Source organism: Palaemon carinicauda, chromosome 19 (genome assembly GCF_036898095.1).
Source record: "Palaemon carinicauda isolate YSFRI2023 chromosome 19, ASM3689809v2, whole genome shotgun sequence".
NCBI lineage: Eukaryota > Metazoa > Arthropoda > Malacostraca > Decapoda > Palaemonidae > Palaemon > Palaemon carinicauda.
The window spans coordinates 53,861,373-53,881,372 of NC_090743.1; the positions used below are offsets into that span (position 1 = coordinate 53,861,373).

The 20,000-nt window shown below is 38.5% G+C and overlaps 1 protein-coding gene across 1 annotated transcript in view; it reads right to left on the bottom strand.

Moving 5' to 3' along the window:
* LOC137658246 (protein O-mannosyl-transferase 2-like) overlaps positions 1-20,000 on the bottom strand; it is a 67,744-nt gene that overhangs the window by 7,965 nt on the left and 39,779 nt on the right. Inside the window, exons 14-18 of the mRNA XM_068392924.1 lie at positions 19,919-20,000; positions 19,107-19,195; positions 17,337-17,491; positions 12,501-12,657; positions 10,796-10,936 (exon numbers count right to left, since the gene is read on the bottom strand). The exon at positions 19,919-20,000 is cut by the window's right edge and continues 64 nt beyond it. Coding sequence (XP_068249025.1) covers positions 10,796-10,936; positions 12,501-12,657; positions 17,337-17,491; positions 19,107-19,195; positions 19,919-20,000 — 624 coding nt within the window. The remainder of the gene's footprint in view (positions 1-10,795; positions 10,937-12,500; positions 12,658-17,336; positions 17,492-19,106; positions 19,196-19,918) is intronic.

Genomic DNA, 20,000 nt, shown 5'->3' on the forward strand with positions numbered 1-20,000 from the left:
TTTATGGCTGGAATTGACATTCCTACTTTGTCCCTAAGAAACACCAGAAAATCTGCTATGTCTGGGACAGAGGCCTTAAGAGGTCTAATGTGCCTCTCAGAGCACCACTTCGTGAAGGAGGCCCATTTTGCCTGGTATATCGCGGCTGACGACTTTCTCAGGTATAGAGACATTCTCTTAGCCGTGGAGGGAGAATAACCTTCGTTCTTCAGGAGCCGCTGGATAGTCTCCAGGCGTGAAGACGAAGGGAGAGTGGGTTGTCGTGGAGCTTAAGAAAGTGAGGCTGGTGCAGAAGGTCTGACCTGGTGGGTAGAGGCCACGGCGGGTGACTCGTTAGGTCTTTTAGGTCTGCGAACCACTCCCTCTCCGGCCACCAGGGCGCTACCAAAGTCATCTTTAGGTTTCGGGCGGCCCTTACTCTGTTGAGCACCTGTCTTATCAACGTGAAGGGGGGAAAAGCGTACACATCCAGATTGTCCCACTTGTGCTGAAAGGCGTCTTCTAAGGCTGCTTTTGGGTCTGGTACAGAGGAGCAATAGACTGGGAGTTGGGCGTTGAGTTTCGTTGCAAAGAGGTCCATCACCGGGGAACCCCAAAGCTGAATGATGAGCCTGGCTACTTCTGGGAGAAGGGACCACTCTGTCCCTACTATCTGGCCCATTCTGCTGAGGCCGTCGGCCAGAACGTTTTTCTTCCCGGGAATGAACCTTGCTAACAACACCACGTGATTTTCCTCTGCCCAATTCAGAATCTCTATGGTGAGATCGCACAACTCCCTCGATTTCAAGCCTCCCTGCTTCTTTATGTATGCTACTACCGTGGCGTTGTCGCACATCAACGCCACGGTGTTTCCCTTTAGCAGACTTGCGAAGTGTAAGCACGCCTTCTGGACTGCTTTCAACTCCAGGACATTGATGTGGAGTTGCTTTTCCCCTTCCAACCAGGTACCTCGTGCCGTCCCGTCGAGGAGGTGGGCTCCCCATCCTTGGTTGGAGGCGTCTGTGAACAGAAGTAATTCTGGAGGGCTGGTCCCGAAGGGCATCCCCTTGAGGGAGTTCGACTGGCAGTGCCACCATTCCAGGGAGGGTCTTGTGTCTGGAAGGACTGGAATTAGCACTTGTTGTGAGTCCGTCTGGCACCAGAGGTTCTTGAGATTCCATTGGATGGATCTGAGCTTTATCCTCCCTTGGGGAACTAGTTTCTCCAATGAGACCAGGTGGCCTATCAGCCTCTGCCAGTCTTTCGCTCTCCTGGGTTGTTCTGATAGGAACGGCAGGATGATGTGCCTGTGGTTCCTTATCCTGTCCTCCGAAGGGAAAACTTTTCCTTGAATGGTGTCCAATGTCATCCCCAAGTAGTTCATTCTGGTGGACGGGGATAGATTTGACTTCTTTGGGTTGATGACAATCCCCAGAGCTCTGCAAAACTGAAGGAGACTTCTCCCTTGTTCCTTCAAGAGGGCCTTTGAGGCGGAAAGGAGCAACCAGTCGTCCAGGTATCTGATAAGGCGGATGCCACGTTCGTGAGCCCACACTGAGACAGTCGTGAAGACTCTCGTGAACACCTGGGGCGCTGTTGACAGACCGAAGCAAAGAGTCCTGAATTGCAGGATCTGGGAACCCCATTTCACCCGGAGGGGTGGATCGGAATTTGGAAGTATGCGTCCTTGAGGTCGACGGTCATCATAAAATTTTTCTCCCTCAAGGACAGCAGGACTGACTTTGGAGTGTCCATCTTGAAGTCCGTCTTCTTGACGAACTTGTTGAGAGCTGACAGATCTATAACCGGTCTCCACCCACCCTGTCGCTTTCTCTACCAGGAACAGGCGACTGTAGAAACCTGGCCCTGGGAGAGGAACTTCTTCCATGGCGCCCTTTTCTAACATGGAGGATACCTCCTCTTGAAGGGCGGTCCGCTTTAACGGATCTTTGGGAGCTAGCCATTCCGTCCGGTTGGCCGGAATAAGAGGGGGTGGATTCGTCAGGAACGGGAGTCTGTAGCCCTCCCTTAGGACGGGCACTGTCCAAGGCTCTGCCCCTTGAGCCTTCCATGCTTGCCAATGTTGTCTGAGGCATCCCCTAACCCGAGGCTTGGGCGGGGATAGGGGGCCTCCCACTCTATCTTCTTCTAGAGGGGCGGCCTGATCTGCCTCTCCTAGAAGCGGAGTAACCCGACCTGAAGGAGCTTGAGGGCGCTGCAGCTCCCCTGCGGGAGGGTTGCGGTGTTGAGGACCAGGAGGAAGAGGGGGCCTCTCTCCTCGTAGTGCTGGAAGAGGCTTGGGGCGTCGCGGCGCTGTCCGAGACAGACCTCTTGTATGGAGGTCCCCTAGAAGTTGCCGGTCTGGTGACGTTGGCCTCCTTCTTTTTCGAGACCTTTTCCATTAAAGTCTCTAGCTCTTTCAGAGGAAACAGAGACTCTCCCCACAGGGGCAGGCTGCGAATTGCTCGTGCCTCCCTGTCCGGTACCTTCCGAGACACTTTCGTAAGAACAGTGTCTCTCTTACGGAGAACCCAGTTGGCTGTAAGGGCGAGAGACTGATAGGTTAAGAACTTGAGGGTTTTACCCCCAGAGGTAATGAGGTCCCTCATTAGGCCTTGCTGATCAGGATCCTCGGGGTCGAAGGAGGCTTGAACACCCACCAACGTGGAAGCCCACCAGTCCAGCCAAGAGGAGACGTTAACCAAGTCTCGCGACATCTCCTCCATCATGGAGGCCTCTGCTGGTGAGAAACAGACTGGGGCCGAAGAGGCTCTGTCGTCTGAGACGCCTTGGCTCAGAATGTCCACGGCCGTCTCCACTTTACAAGGACCTGGGCGACGTCCTTCGGGCACATAGACCTTCCCTTGAGTTTTGAGGCCCTGGAGCAATTTAGAGGCACTCTGGGTCTTGGGAGCCTCGGCATTGCTGGCCACCACTTTGTCAATGTACTCTTGCCCTAGAACTAGATCTCGGGCCAGAGGGAGTGCCAGGGACAACTTAGGTTGGGAGGGAGTTTGCATAATTCTCAGCAGGCTCGACCTCCAGGAATCTCCATCTGTAGCTGCAGGTTCAGCTATTTCGTGGTGCCTTCTGATCAGGCTAACCACTCTCCCGTAGGCGGAGTCTTCCGTCGGGGAGCCCTCCCCCCCCCCCCGTTAGCCGAGGTCTCGGCCTGGGGCGGGGGAGCCGGTTTACCGGGCACGCCGACCGGACGCCTAGCCCTCGGGGCCAGGGGCGCCGTCCTGCCGAGGTACTGGACCTCATCTGCGGGTAAGACCGCACCAGGGGCTCGGGATAGTGTAGGCACCGCTGGTTCAGCGGGGACTCTCGTACGCCCGAAGGCTCTGGGTGCTGAGGGCGCGGTTCCCGTGGGCTGATCCGACAGCGGGAACCGTTCCTTCCGACCTGAAGGCCACACCAGCTGGGCTGGTTCGGCCTGGCTGCCTGGTAAGAAGCGCGTTTCCCCCCGCTGGGCGGGGTGAACCGGAGGCCTCGAGGACTTATGCTTAATCGAGAAGTCTTTCCTGCGAGCCAGGTCGCGAGGGTCAAGGCTGTGCTTGGAGGGCGGCCGCCTTGGGGACCGCTCACTGGACTGGTGGTCCGGGGAACGAAGCACCTTCGATTCCCGCGATGATACGTAGATCCAGGCGCCACCGGGAGATACACTTCTCCTATACTTACGGCTCGGTGAGCGGGAGCGCTTCCTGCTATAACGAGAGCGCGACCTCGACCGGGAACTCTCGCTCCTGGACCGCTCCCTCCGACGGCGGTGTTTCACCCTGACCTCTTCCTCTGACGAGGAATAGACGTCCGATGAGCCAGACGACACTGTGTTCACCACGTGTTGACTGGTAGCGGGGACTGCGGGGGACTTCTTTGGGCGTTGAATGCCAGAGGTCGAGAGTTGGAGGAAGTCATCGGGAACTTCCGTGGGGAGGGTTGGGAACGACTCAAACCGTTCCATGCCCGGGAGCCAGGGATCCAGGGTCACATCCATCCTCAGGGGTGACCTACCCGGCGTCTTCGGGAGCCTCCAACCGCAGGCATCGTTACCTGAAGGTCGAACTTTACTCTGGTTATCTCCCCCTAAAGAGGAACCAGAAGCACAGGCCCACGAGGGCGGCGGTGACACTGAGACCGCGTTACTACCCCACAAGGGGTCATCGGAGGAAGCGTGCCCCCCGAGCACAAGGGCCGACTCTCCGGACGCACTACTGGGTCCTTCACTAGCCCTAGAGGGGCCCGCTATTGGCACTGCACTAACACTGGGCTCCTGGGATAGGACGCCTTGTTCATCCACCACACTAGGCTTACCTCGTCCCCTACTCTGTGTAGGGGATGGCGAAACCGAGGCCCCGTTGGACCGCTCACTGGGTGTCGGTATCGGCGAGGAAACACTAATTTTCCTGGGGGAACGTTTCGCTGATTTCCTCTTTTTGGTACTGTAGCGTACCCACTGTATATCACTCCAGTCTATGCACTCGGGGCACGTGTCTGCTGACGAGCAAACTTTACCCCTACAGGAGGAACAAAGGGAGTGAGGCTCTACTTCGGGCTTGGAGAGGAACGCTCCACACGATTTCCCGGCTCTAGGCCCAGGACAACGGCGAATCTGCTCCATAACGCACACAACGCACGACACAAGCACTTAAGGAAATCAATTAAAACACTGGGTAAGCACACGGTTGAAAGGTGAACGCACAGGAACACTTGGGAAAGCACACTGGAAAAACGCAAGTTGCCACGCTGGGAACACGTGGGACACAGAACGCACACAAAGGATCGACAGAGATACGAGAGCAAGGGTTGTGAACGCCTCGCGACCAGAGAACTTAATGAGGATGCTGACCCAGCAAGCTAGTGACCTACCTTAATCCTACCCTCGGGGCACATTCCTTGATGCCGGGGGTAAGGCTACTTAGAGCGCGGAGTGGGGGGGTAACTTACTCAAAACTCTGGTCGATGGAGAGGAGATCACCAGTGACTCCTAAGAAAGTAGTTCGAGGTAAGTATTCGTGTTGGAACAAATATATATACATAAGTTTCTTCAAAAATGCCTAAAAAAGAAACAAAGGAAATATAAATAAATCACTATATTTCAACCAACAAACATTGGCCCTCTTCAAGGTGTAAAGTAAAAATGAGGAATAAAGTAGACTGTGATGGTTTATATATTTTTACTTTACACCTTGAAGAGGGTCAATGTGTATTGGTTGAAATATAGTGATTTATTTATATTTCCTTTGTTTCTTTTATGGGCCTTTTTGAAGAAACGTGTTAAACTGTTCGACTACAGTTATAAGTAAGGCATATATACATACATTTACACACAAATGTGTATACATACACACACACACACACACACATATATATATATATATATATATATATATATATATATATATATATATAAGACCGGGGAAAATAATTGCAAGGAGAAACTTAAAAAAAAAAAAAAAAGCAATCTTTGGTATCTTCCTGTTATCCCATGGATGGGAAGATGAGTACGAGACTAGATTTGTTTAGCAAATGAACGTGGGATGTCACTTCAGTGAAAACAAAGGCAAAGAAACATGCATTGCAATTCCGAGAAGGCCAAAGAGATACAGGTTCAGTCGTGTGGCTGAGGCGCAAAGGGCAAGGGTTTACGGTGCGCTGACAGGAGGACTGTAGGAGTATAGAAAAGATCATCTGTGATTTCGTTATATGATTGCATTGATGGAATTAGAAGTTTCCAAAATGCTGTGAATAACGGATATGAATAACGGAGATTGAAGGCTAAGACTATCAGGGGAGCCTGTCTAACTGATGATTCACTGGCTGGCTTTGGCGGGAGCAAAAATTTGGTGGTGCTAAATGATCCGGAAACAAACATGAGAGAGAGAGAGAGAGAGAGAGAGAGAGAGAGAGAGAGAGAGAGAGAGAGAGAGAGAGAGAGAGAGAGAGAGAGAGAGAGAGAGAGATGGTAAGGATATTCAAGAGGCCACAAAGATTCAAAGACTGGTTCTGACTAATCGAAGAGTGGTTGAACTAAGGGAATTAAATGCAGAAAAAAAAAAAAAAAAAAAAAAAAAAAAGGAAAGGAGACTAGTGAAGTGGATGGAGAGTTTCTGTGTAAGGTTAATTAATATGTAGAAAAACAAATGAAAATTGTCTAGAAGAAAATCACATGAGAATAATTAGAAATAATAACCAGGAATAGCTTCTATTCCACAACAGAAATAAAAGAAATAGTGTATTCAAAAGATAAATTTACTATAGCTACAAAGGAATATTCAACAGTATTAAAGGGTTTGCAAAATCTATACAATCAAAATGATTTACATGAAGTATATAAAGATGATTTGTAATTAGAATCCGCTAAGATGCGTATTTTTGGGATTTAGGCAGAATATTCAGTGTGTGTATGAGTACGCATGTGTGAGAGTGTATGTACAGGTGAGTATCGATAAGTTTAAAGGTCACTCATGAATGGCAGAGGCAAGGGACCCGACAATGTCCTAGAGACTGACCATATGCACATTTGATCAGCGTCCAAACCCCTCCCTATGGAGCTAGGAACAATGAGGGCCAGGCAATGGCTGCTGATGACTCACCAGGTAGACCTATACGCTCCCCAAAACCCTCAGATCCCTAGCTCACAAGGTTTGTGAAGTTCCAGACACTACTAGAGACGATCAAGCTTGAGCGTGTCTCAAACTTCCGTCCAACTAATTGTCAGGCAGGGACGTTTCCAATAGGCTAACACTTCCCTATTTAAAAGGTAAACAATATGCTTCGAAAATGGCACACAGGTATGCATTATAAATTATCCAAAATTTTGCGATAGGTTTTTAAGATTAGATAATTATCTGTGAAAAATATAAGAATATTATTATTTTTATTATTATTATTATTATTATTATTATTAGTTGCTAAGCTACAACCCTAGTTGGAAAAGCAGGAAGCTACAAGCCCCAGGGCTCCAACAAGGAAAATAGCCCAGTGAGGAAAAGAAGTAAGGAAACTACAAGACAAAGAATTAACAATTAAAGAAAAATATTTTGAGAACTGTAACATTAAAATAATTCTTTCATATACAAACTATAGAAAAACATTAAAAAAACAAGAATAAGATAAATGAGATAGAATAGTGTGCCCGAGTGCACCCTCAAGAAGCAAAAGAACTCTAATCCAAGACAGCGGAAGGCCATGGTACGGAGGCTATGGCAGCACCCAAGACTAGAGAACAAGGGTTTGATTTTGGAGTGTCCTTCTCCTAGAGGAGCTGCTTACCATAGCTAAAGAAGATTCTTTATGGGATAGTAGATCATAATGTGAAAAGTAATTTTGTGCAGATAAATGTTCATCTTACTTTTGTTGTGGAGCAAGACGAGAAAGGGATGGTAATATTGAAACTATTTGTAACTACCTAAATACTGAGAACGAACTAACAACTAAGGAAAAATTACAATAGCAGGTGAAAAAAGTGAAAGCATACATAAAAAGTAACAAAAGATGAAAGGTTATAAGGGGGTTAAATACAAAATACTAAAAATACGTATTTGAAAATATGCATTACAGATAAATGTAGAATGATAGGGAATCAAAACTTTAAATAGAAAAACCAATGAAACAATTTTTCCCGACGTCTATCTAAACAAATTATAATAACAAAAGACTATCGTGAAAGGGTTGGAAATAATGAAAGAAATCTTTTACACTAAATGTATTCTTATTTATGCAACAGATAAAGAGGATGAATAGGGCAATAACACATTGTTCATGCTTTATCTTGAAGCCGCAATTAGTGCAATATCCAAAAGGGATCGATTCAACATGAATAATATTTCTTTGTAACAAAATCAAAAGAGTTGATATATTTCATTAGATAAATTTCACTATTACAGGAATGAGAACATACTTATCAATATAGAAATGATAAAAAATATTAGTCAACTTGAAATTACTACTACTACTACTACTACTATTTTCCACACCTAACGTAATACTAGGTGGACCCAAGGTCTACATCTATAGACCTTGGGTGGACCCAGGTAACCGTTTAACAAAATCGACAGCAACCAGAGAAAATCAAGCGACGACGATCATGCGTGAAATACCCAAAGGTCAACCATAAGAGAGACGGCCGACCTCTGACCCTTTGCGATTATTAAAGGTTGTCACCAATTTACGTCTGTCCAGACTGAGGAATTTAACACCGAGTCTCGCTGGTGGGTCTTGTGTACAGCAGGTATGGAGGAGACACTTGATTCCTTCGAAAGGATAGATACGAAGGAGAGGTGAAATGCAGAGGGGTAACGTCAAGTGAAGGAGAGGTGATGAAAAGGGTGAGGAGATAAGGATATGAGGAGGAGAGGAGAGGAGAGGAGAGGAGATGAGAGAGGAAGAAGAAAGGAGAGGGAAAGAAGAGAAGGAGGAGGAGGAAGAGAGGAAAGGGAAAGAGGAGAGGAGAGGAGAGGGGAAAATGAGGAGGGAAAGGAGGATAAGAAAGAAGAGGGAAGGGGGAGGTGAAGGAGTAGAAGATGAGGGGGAGAGGAGGGGGAAGATGTCAAGACAATGTAAAGTGCAGGTATTATAAGACGACTTAAAAAAGGGGACAGGGAGAATTTAGAGGAGGGGAAGGGAAAGAGAACGAAGAGTAAAATTGAATAAAGGATGAGGTAAGAGGCAAAAAGATAGAAGAGACGAGGAAGTGTAACAGGAAAAACGAGAAAAGGGTGGAAACAGCAGAAGAAGCGGAGAAGAGATAACACTACTGAAGAGAAAAGGAGAATAGAAGGGAAATGCAATAGTCGGAAGGAAAAAAGTAGAAAAAGGGAGTAGAATGAGAAATAGAACAGGCAAATATTAATTATTGTTTTTATAAATGACTCATCCATTTAAAATGAATGCTTTCATGTGATAGAAGGCCAACGACCGAGAGAGAAAAAGCGAGAAGGAAATAGAAAAATAAAGAAAACAAATATGGAAGAAAAATAATCATTGTGTGAAGGTATCTGACCACAGGGAGAACAAAGGGGCGAAAACCGGTAAAGGAGATGGAATGGAAGACAGTGCAACGAGAGAGAGAGAGAGAGAGAGAGAGAGAGAGAGAGAGAGAGAGAGAGAGAGAGAGAGAGAGAGAGAGAGAGAGAAGCTTTCTATTGAAAAATAAGGCAATGGACAACAGTGAAACTTAAACTTCTAAGACTGATGAGTGCCTGGATAGAAAGCTGTTAATACAGCAATATGGCAAAGACTAGTGGTTTAATTTTCATCGGAACAACCAACTGTTATGGACTGAATTGGATTTATGAATTTGGGGTATGTAGCCCTGTGCTGGGGTCTATGAGACCATTCAGCGCCCGAGTGTAACTAAGGGGGAAAAGACTACAGTTGCACTGCAAGTATAAGTTACAGGTTTGGCAGTGAGATGGAAGAAAGATATAATGTAAGTGCAGCTGAGGAACAAAGGAACGCTGGAAAGATCTTTAGTGTAATACCTGATGGTTCTATCATCTTGTAGGACCACTGATATGGAAAACAACCTAATAATTATCAAGGACAGACACACACACACACACACACACACACACATATATATATATATATATATATATATATAGGCCTATATATATATATATATATATATATATATATATATCTATCTATCTATATATATATATATATATATATACACATATGTATATATATACACACATATATATATGTATACATACATATATATACATATATATATATATATATATATATATATATATATATATATATATATATATATATAGATGCATGCATGTACGTATATGTGTGTAGATAGACATGTGATAAGATTTTCTATATATATATATATATATATATATATATATATATATATATATATATATATATATGTATGTATGTATGTATGTATGTATAAATAATGTGTGTGAATAAATGTATAAATATATCAACGAATAGGATTTCATGTTAGTATTATTCTTATGATTACCAGATAACAAATAAAGAGACCAAAGAAGGAGAAAAAGTAAATAAACAAAGAATGAAGGGATCAAGATAAATACTATTCGGCCTAAATGATGGACGAAAATAACATTTTGACGAGAAAGTATGTTAGAAAAATCTACAGTTATTTCTATCGAAGACGCATTATAAAATTTACTTTAACACGCATAAACCTCTAACCAAGTTCCTATATAATTTCTATATAAAAAAAAAATAAATTTAGGTAGCTGTTGGGATATAATCCGAGCTCAAAAACAGTAAAATAAAATATATTTACCATGACTGTTTCGAGAAAAATATAAGTTAACCTTCCAGAAAAAAAATAATTAATTCAAATCTTGAAATCGGTTTGCTTTACTCTTTGGGAAAATCTAGAGAATCTTATTCACAATTATGTAAAAATTGGATGAATTCATCACTTCACGATTCATTTCTTAACACTTAAGTAAATCATTACTGCAATATCTGTAATAAATTAAACCAACTATGCTTAATTAAGAATTAAAAATAAGTGGAATTTAGACAGAACAGAACAATTAAAACGTAAAAATTATAAACAAATGAATTGCTTTGTTTGTAAAAGAAAAAAATCATTTAAAATTAAAAAAACAAATCAGAAAGCAACATTAGGAAAGCTCATTGAAAATATCTCACCGATAAAAACATACATCGAGAAAAATCTATAGTAAAAAAAGAACCTCTCTTAATGGGATGAATATGGATTAAGGGCATCCAAACCAGACCCCGACATAAAGACCTTTGCCTCAATGGCGCTTTATAAACCCCCTTTAATGGGACTATTATTCCTCACCAGTCAGCATGGAAGAGAACTGAAGAGCCGGGAAGTAATGGTGGTAATATAGGATTCTATTCATGGTATAGAAAGGCAGGTAATGGAATAAATACGCCAGCAGCAGCCATTTACATGCGAAGATCATCCTGTCCTTCCGTTCTGTTTGGAGAAGAAGAAGAATGCAAAGTGTAATAATTGAGACGAGATGCCAACTTGTTCATAAGTTTGATTGGTTATAGTTTAAGAGAACTTTTGAGTGGTTTAGATTGAGATACAAATGAATGCATACATAAATAAAATAACATATTCCGTGAGTGGAAATGTAATCATAAATTATCCCTCATGAGATAAGAAATGTGAAAGTTTTGAAATGAAATCTTAGGTTGATTGTTGCATATTGAATTTAAATACACAAGAAATATTCCTGTTTATGGGACCAAATAATACTTTAATTGCGTATTCTAATTCAGTTTATTTTTAACTACTTTCTTTACATTTGTTTGCACTAGAAAAATTATGTAAACAATATACAATAGAGAAATAAGATGCATTTTCACAATAATGATATAAGTTAGACAACAAGTGAAATTCTAAAATGAATAATGCTGAAATTTAAATTGAAAGGTCTTACTGAGAGAGAGAGAGAGAGAGAGAGAGAGAGAGAGAGAGAGAGAGAGAGAGAGAGAGAGAGAGAGAGATGATAATGATCGTGCCTAGAAGGAACAGAGTTGCGGTTGCCAGTTAAAGAATTCCGAACGTTCTCTGATTTTGAAAGCTGAAGCTATGAATACGAATTAGAATTTGTTTCCCAGGGAACACTTTATATTCCGTATATATACTTACATTCATACATCCGTACGTACAGGCAGAGATACAAACAGACAGCTATACATTACAATATACATTTACATATAATGACATAACACACGCACATACACACACACACACACACATATACACACATATATATATATATATATATATATATATATATATATATATATATATATGTGTGTGTGTGTGTGTGTGTGTGTGTGTGTGTTTTATTCAATTACACTGAGGGGTCGGTTCTCTTGATATCAAAGGTCTCCTCCAACCTTTTCTATCGAAAGCATCTTTCCAAACCAAACAATTCTAAAAATTCCTTTTTCAATTGATCTCAGAATCCACCTTCCACCTCAAACGTTTTCCAGATCTCTCTCCCTCCTCACCCCTCCTCACATCATGACCATACCATATCAATCTTGACCCTTCTTATCATGTCAGAAATGTTAACTAGTGTGCCACATCTCCAAATTTCTTCATTTGTCAGTTTGTCACGCTGGGAGATTCCACTTCACCATCGCTCTACATTGTGCTCCTTCTTCATGACCAAGTTTTTCAACGTACACAATCACTGGTCTGATTGTGATAAAAAAAAAGTTTTTATTTTCCTTTTAATTTACATTCACTGCCATGTGACCTCCCTATTCCCCCAAACACACTTAAAGATACAAAAACATATACAGTACATACATACACACACACACACACACACACACACATATATATATATATATATACATATATAAACATATATATATATATATATATATATATATATATATATATATATATATATATATATATATATATATATTACGGTTCTAGGAAAAGGGTAAAATGAAGTAAACACAGCCTAATAAGTACCAGAGAGAGAGAGAGAGAGAGAGAGAGAGATCACCTTTGACCTCCAGGCTGTCCTCATGACCCCTCTTCTGTTTGTAGTGGTGAAAGACTAATATTGCAGGTCCAGCGAAGAGGAAAATCAAGTTGATCCAGAATATAATTGGATTGCCCAAAAGGACGATTCGGAACTGCACGTCGAACCAGACCTGAGACTAATGAGGAGAAATGGATAGGACTCAAGTTAGGTCTATATGTTGGTAAGGTCTGCTCCAATGCATAGACCTATTCATTTTGTATGCCCCGTTCTGTTAATGGATATCTTTAGGTATATTTGTTTAATTTTGTTTATTTTCCAAGCTTAGTTATGGGATTAGGCCTATTTTTTCAAATAATTTCGAGTAGACACTATACTGCATTGTTTGAATAAAGCAGTTATTTTCTCATGTTTAATTTTGCCAGTTTACTTTATTTATTTATTTATTCTCTAAAGAAAGTTCTGTAGAAAGTCCCAAAAATCTTCTCTTGGTAACTGATTATTATTATTATTATTATTATTATTATTATTATTATTATTATTATTATTATTGTTGTTGTTTTTGTTGTTGTTGCTGTTGTTGTTATTATAATATTTTTTTATTCCTTTTGCCTTTTTAAGTTTTTATTGGTTACTTCTGAAAGTTCTAATTTAATGTTGTCTTGAAGTTTATTTCCTTGTTTCCTCTCCTCACTGGGCTATTTTTCCCTTTTGGAGCCCTTGGGCTTATAGAATCTTGCTTTTCTAACAAGGATTTTAGCTTAACTTATAATAATAATAATAATAATAATAATAATAATAATAATAATAATAATAATAAACAAAGCAGTATAGTTTCTACTCAACTATGTTACTTTATCTAATCTGAAAAATTTAATAAAATACATTATAAATAAATATATGTACATTCCTTTCAACTCCAACCTCATAAATTCCGCACACAACCCTGTCAGTTACGTACTGATTAATGGTGTATTTACTGAAACATGTTATGTTTATCTGTTTCCAAAGAATAATCAATAAGCTATAAAATATTTCGAGCTCGTATTTCCAAATCTCAATACCAACGGAGTTGTATGTCTATTTGTCAAAGTTGAGAAGTTAAAATTAAAAAAAATCGCTATAACTTTAGCAACTATACGAAGTTAGTGGAGCACCTTTCAAACTTAGTTAAATTAATATTAGATTTGTTTACAGTCTGGGATATTGTTTAGTGTTTATTGCTGTATTATGATGCTTATGGAAATTACTTCAGCACTGTTATGAAAGTTATGTGAACTACATCGTTAATAAAACAGATGATTTAAAATATCATTAAAATGTTTCTATAAGAATGTCTTTGGATATAAAATACCAAGGGAAGGCACATATACATCATATATATTCTTAAGAGTATCTTATATTTGTTTTCACACTGAGTATGGAGCGTAGGTAATACTTTTGTGGTATCTACGGTTATAGATTTGAATACTAAAATACAAGTAGACACGTACACTCACGCATATAAATAATGATACACCCATACACAATACACACACACACACACACACACACACACACACATATATATATATATATATATATATGTATGTATGTATATATACATATAAATATGTACAGTATATATATGTGTGTATATATATATGTATATATATATATTGTATAAATAAAACATGTATGTATACATACACATCCATATACAAATACACATGTATAAACATACACACACACACACATATAGATATATATATATATATATATATATTTAAATATATATATATATATATATATATATATATATATATATATACATACATACATACATAAATAATCAGTCATTTGACTAAGAACATATGAAACATGTATACAAAGTCACAAAGCCTGTCCTTTTTAGTACATTTATAAAGGCAGAGATATTACATATATCTAAATAAGAGTTACGTAAAGAAGGGTTATTCTTCAACCTATTTACAGTACATTAGCATTTCGGAGAATGTCAGTTATAACCTGTCTTCCAATAAATAGATAATTGATGAAGGTAACATCTTTATAAAAGAGGCTCAGAATTCGTATTATTGTGGCACACACAGAAAAAATATATAACTGATTATTTACATTTGATAGATGTTTGCAGCAAAAAAAAAAAAAAAAAAAAAAAAAAATTACATTTAAGACCATGTTGCTCAGAATAACCGTCACAACAATATCATATTAAAATGCCTTACAATCAATTATTGTATCAACTTCAACGGTATGACACCAACTAATTTCGCAGGCCTATACTAATAAAGTTCAATTGTCTATCTGCTTTGGAACTTTCTTTCGAATTCTGTTATTCCAAGCTCATTCACACGTAAGACGTTCAAGCAGTGAGTCTATTGCTACCCAACCTTCATCTGTATCCGCTTTTTTGTGTGCCCGAGTTTGGCATCGAATTTGATACAAAAAGCAAAATAAGAACAACACATAAGCATTCAATAGAATGCATTTCAAGTTCCATACATGGCTAACCAGTGGTCATGCGAGGTAACGTTAACAAGCAATCTTGACTACTTGAGAAGGTCAATTATCCAATTTGGCTTAAATTAAGGCGAGTGTCTTTCTCTGCATCAAACAGAACTTTCTCTTTCCTTCGGTTTTTTAAATGGGAGACATCCACGGGTTGTGTTGATATGAGCTGTCCTTGTTTGAGCTGCTGTGTGTGTGTGTTTTTTTTTTTTTTTTTTTTTTTTTTTTTTTTTTTTTTTTTCGCTCATTCTAGCGGTTCATTATCAATGTCTTTGCTATGGTTTGTTTGTCGTACTTTCATAATTATACATGAAATATGACTCATATGTAAATGGGGAGTTTGTGTAAGTGATTTTATAGACGTGCACATACAATTAATAAGGCATACAAGCAGATAAATATATATTATACAAATCCGTACATTTTCAGCATTAAGCCATTTTTACATGCTGAGGGCAACGATACAAAAAAGAGAATATAAAGATAATTGACAAATTAAAACTTTAAATGGCATTTTGTATACTAACTTCTCCACAGGATACACCCCTAATAACATCTTTCCATCACCTTATAAATAACGATCATCAGCAGCAATTGGAACGCTCCTACATAAACTGCACCTTTCTCCTTTATCTTATTATGGCTTCCTCCCGCCTAACACTTAGGAATTTCACATCTTTTGCACCAACCTACCTCCAATTTCAATCCCTAATGCATCTTTTTATCTATTTGTAATCCTTGCCTCTACATATTTCTCATCCCTTCAATTCTTTTCGGCTGCATATACAAAGTAAATATTACATGTTAAATTTTTTATTCATGCTTATCTTCCATTAAGGTGTGTAGTTAAATATGCCTTGATAGGGTTCAATCTTATAATTGATTGATAACTCATTGGTCTGTTCCCATTCCTTAGAAAATATTCTGCTTCCCTTGTTGCGTATATTACGTGATTCACATCGCCTGCAATCCCACCATCAGATGTTATATTTACTGTTAAATATTAATGAGAATTAACCGCTTTTTAACATCCAAACTATCATTGAATAATTCATCTTGTACACTCATAACCTTACTCTTTAGAATCTCAACGTTTTCTTTTTGCTTCTACTTTCACTAGCTTTTGTAGGTTATTTTCGCCATCTCTAAGTACAGTATCAATTGCAGACACCAGCCATCTAGCACTTCATTCACAATAATTTGTACACCAAATAAGTAATTGGAGCTCCCATCTACACCTATCAACACACGCAACAATGATTTCCTGTCTTTTTCTGGGTTCAAAAGTCTTTTTCTAGGTCAATGCGTACACCATACAGCCTCTTCCCTTTACTTCTAAACTTCTTTTGTGAATGGTTTATGACAAACACTTGGTCTGAATACATTCATTCTTGTCTTATAGTAATGTTTTTACTCGCCTAAATAACGAACCTTAAAGAAAAATAACTTTAAAATACATAACCTTGAAGGAAAATAAATATAAAACGAAGAGCCTTACAATAATATCAATTAAATATTCCGCCACTTAAGGGATAAGAGGAAAGTTAATGTAAAATACCACACCTTACAGGAAAATAAGTTTAAACTAAAAAAGCTCATCAAGAAAAATTTATGTTAAATAATAAACGTAAAAGAAAATGAATGCAATATAAAAACTTAGAGAAAAAAGTAAAATTTAGAATATCAAAGGAAAATAAATGTATAATAAAAACTTGGAAAAAGAAAAATTCCTCTAAAGTAGAATGAAAGTAAAATAAAACATTAAAGAAAATAAGTGTAAAATACCGTACCTTAAATGAAAATAAATGCCTTACATAAAGACAAAGAGCTTTACAGGAAAATATATGCAAAATTAAATGCCTTAAAGGAAAATAAATGAAAAAAGAACCTTAACAGAAAATAGATACAAAATAAAAAAAAACAATAATGGAAAACAGATGTAAAATTGAAAATAAAAATAAAATACAAAACTTTGTAGGATAATAAATATATAATAAAGAGCCTTAAAAGAAATTATATTAAACAAAACCCTAAAAGTAAAATAAATTTATACTAGAAAACCTGAAAAGAAATAAAATTTAAATAAAATTCCTTAAAAAATGTATAATAAAGAGCCTTACATGTAAATATATACACACACACACACACACACACACACACACACACACACACACACACATATATATATATATATATATATATATATATATATATATATATATATACTAAGGAGCCTGGAAAAAATAACAAAGAAATCGTAAGGGAAAATATACGTAAAAGTTACACCTTAGAGTAAAATAATAATAATAAGTAAAGAACTTCAAAGCAAAATAAATGTGAAAAGCGTACCTTGACGCAGATTGGCCACATCCAAGGCCTATGGGAATTGAACAAATCGGCTCCCTCGGGCTTCAGACGAGAATTAACCCACCGCATCACTCGGTGGGTCTCCAAAAATCGCGAGAAGAAAGTTGTTTCGAAACGTTCGAACGTTTTGTTGGGTACTGAAAGCAGAACAGAAGGAAAATGTTTCAGAAAGGGACATTGCGAACAAACGTTTGAGAGGGACATTGCGAGCAAGCATATCAGAGAACATTGTGAACAAACGTTTGCGAGATGGACATTGTGAACAAACGTTCCGGAGGACATCGTGAACAAACGTTTGAGAGTTGGACACTGTGAACAAGCGTTTCAGAGGACATTATGAACAAACGTTTGCGAGATGGACATTGTGAACAAGTGTTTCAGAAGACATTGTGAACAAACGTTTGCGAGATGGACATTGTGTACAAACGTTTCAGAGGCCATTGTGAACAAACGTTTTAAGGGCCAGAGTGAACAAACATTTCAGAGAGGGATTTTTGAGGGTAGTAGGGCGGGCCGGGGCACCAACCACCCATTGAGATACTACCGCTAGAGAATTATGAATCCTTTGACTGGCCAGGCATCACTACATTGAATCCTTCTCTCTGGCTATAGCTCATTTTTCCTTTGCTTACACATACACCGAATAATCTGGCCCATTCTTTACATATTCTCCTCTGTCCTCATACACATAACAACACTGAGATTACGAAACAATTCTTCTTCGCTCAAAGGGTTACCTACGGCACTATAATTGTTCATTGGCTACTTCTCTCTTGGTAAGAGTAAAAGAGACTCCTGTAGCTATGGTAAGCAACTCTTCTAGGAGAAGGACACCCCAAATTCAAACCCTTGATCTCTAGTCTTGGGTAGTGCCATAGCCTTTGTACTATGGTCTTCCACTGTCTTGGGGTTCTCTTTCTAAAGGGTACACTCGGGCACACTATTCTATCTTATTTCTCTTCTTCTAGTTTTTTTTTTTTAGTTTCTATAGTTTATATATGTAAGATTTATTTTAACGTCATTGCTGTTCTTAAAATATTTTATTTTAATTGTTAATTACTTCTCTTTTAATTTATCTTATTTCCTTATTTCCTTTCCTCACTGGGCCATTTTCCCTGTTGGAGCACTTAGGCCTATAATAAGCATGCTGCTTTTCCAACTAGGGTAGCTTAGCAAGCAATAATAATAATAATAATAATAATAATAATAATAATAATAATAATAAAACGTTTCAGAGGACATTGTGAATAAACGTTTCAAAGAGGGACGTTGTGAACGCATAAACTGAGATTTGGTTTTTATGTGACCTAAATGTATATTTTATGCATAAGAAAGACTTAACACAAATGGTTATTATTGATAAGAATGATTGTAAAAATGCGATTTTATATTTATTGTCTACTTTTAGGAAGATTTTTTGACTCCTTAATGTATATTTGTATATGCATGAAAAATTAAACATAAATAATAATAATAATAATAATAATAATAATAATAATAATGATAATAATAATAATAATACTAATAATAATAACTAACATGGTCGTCAAAACAATAACACTGGATTTATAAATGACTAGATTTCTAAATTTGGACTACATGGTCCAGAGATTGGATCAGGGATTTGTGGAACTGGGGGAACAGGTAAAGTAGAAAGCTAGACAGTGGGCACTGCAATGGGACGAATAGACAACGAAAAGGGGAATAATAATGATAATAATAATAATAATAATAATAATTCAATTTACTTACAATAAGGATTAATTTGCTGTTCAATGATCCAGTCTGTGTAGGGGTCCATGAGATTTCCACCGCAGGAGATCTCGTGTTGACCGAAGCCCCTGACAACAATAAACAAATATACAATCAAAATATATGTAAACTCATTTATAAGAAACGTAGATATACATATATATATATATATATATATATATATATATATATATATATATATATATATATATATATATATATATATAGCTTCATAACAGCGATACCATATTTTCGTTATCATCAGAAAAGTGTCATAAAGGGTGGCCGTGGCAAGTACAGTAATATTCAGTCCCCTTCAAAGTGATGTGATTGGCGGCGTCAGAATGACAGGAGAGGCTTTCATACTAAGCGAATAATACAACTCAATAATTTCGATAACTTTTTATATGATTTGTATTTGAGATTTATGTTTCCCTTTCATGAAGGACCTCTAGTTCATAGAATCGTTAATGCATTTCATAAATACTTCAATATCACTGGCTGCTGTAGTAACACTAAAATAATTTTATGACTTCAGCAATCTATATGTCTCTATGTATGTATACACAGGTTTCTCTTTATGCCTGAGTATTATTTACATATTAATACAAAAGCAAAATATTATGGATTAATTCAATTATATATAAAGAGCATAAACTTTCTCAGACATACAAACAGAGTCAGACAGCAAAATACATTGAGATGGAAAGAACCAAATGAGATGAAAATTCCACAGAGAGAGAGAGAGAGAGAGAGAGAGAGAGAGAGAGAGAGAGAGAGAGAGAGAGCTCACAAAAGTGAAGATTCCTTACCAAGCATTTGGCAGTTTAGCCCTCGCCCAAAATATGGCGCAATTCAACGGAACGCATACGAATTTTACCCGGGAATCCAAAA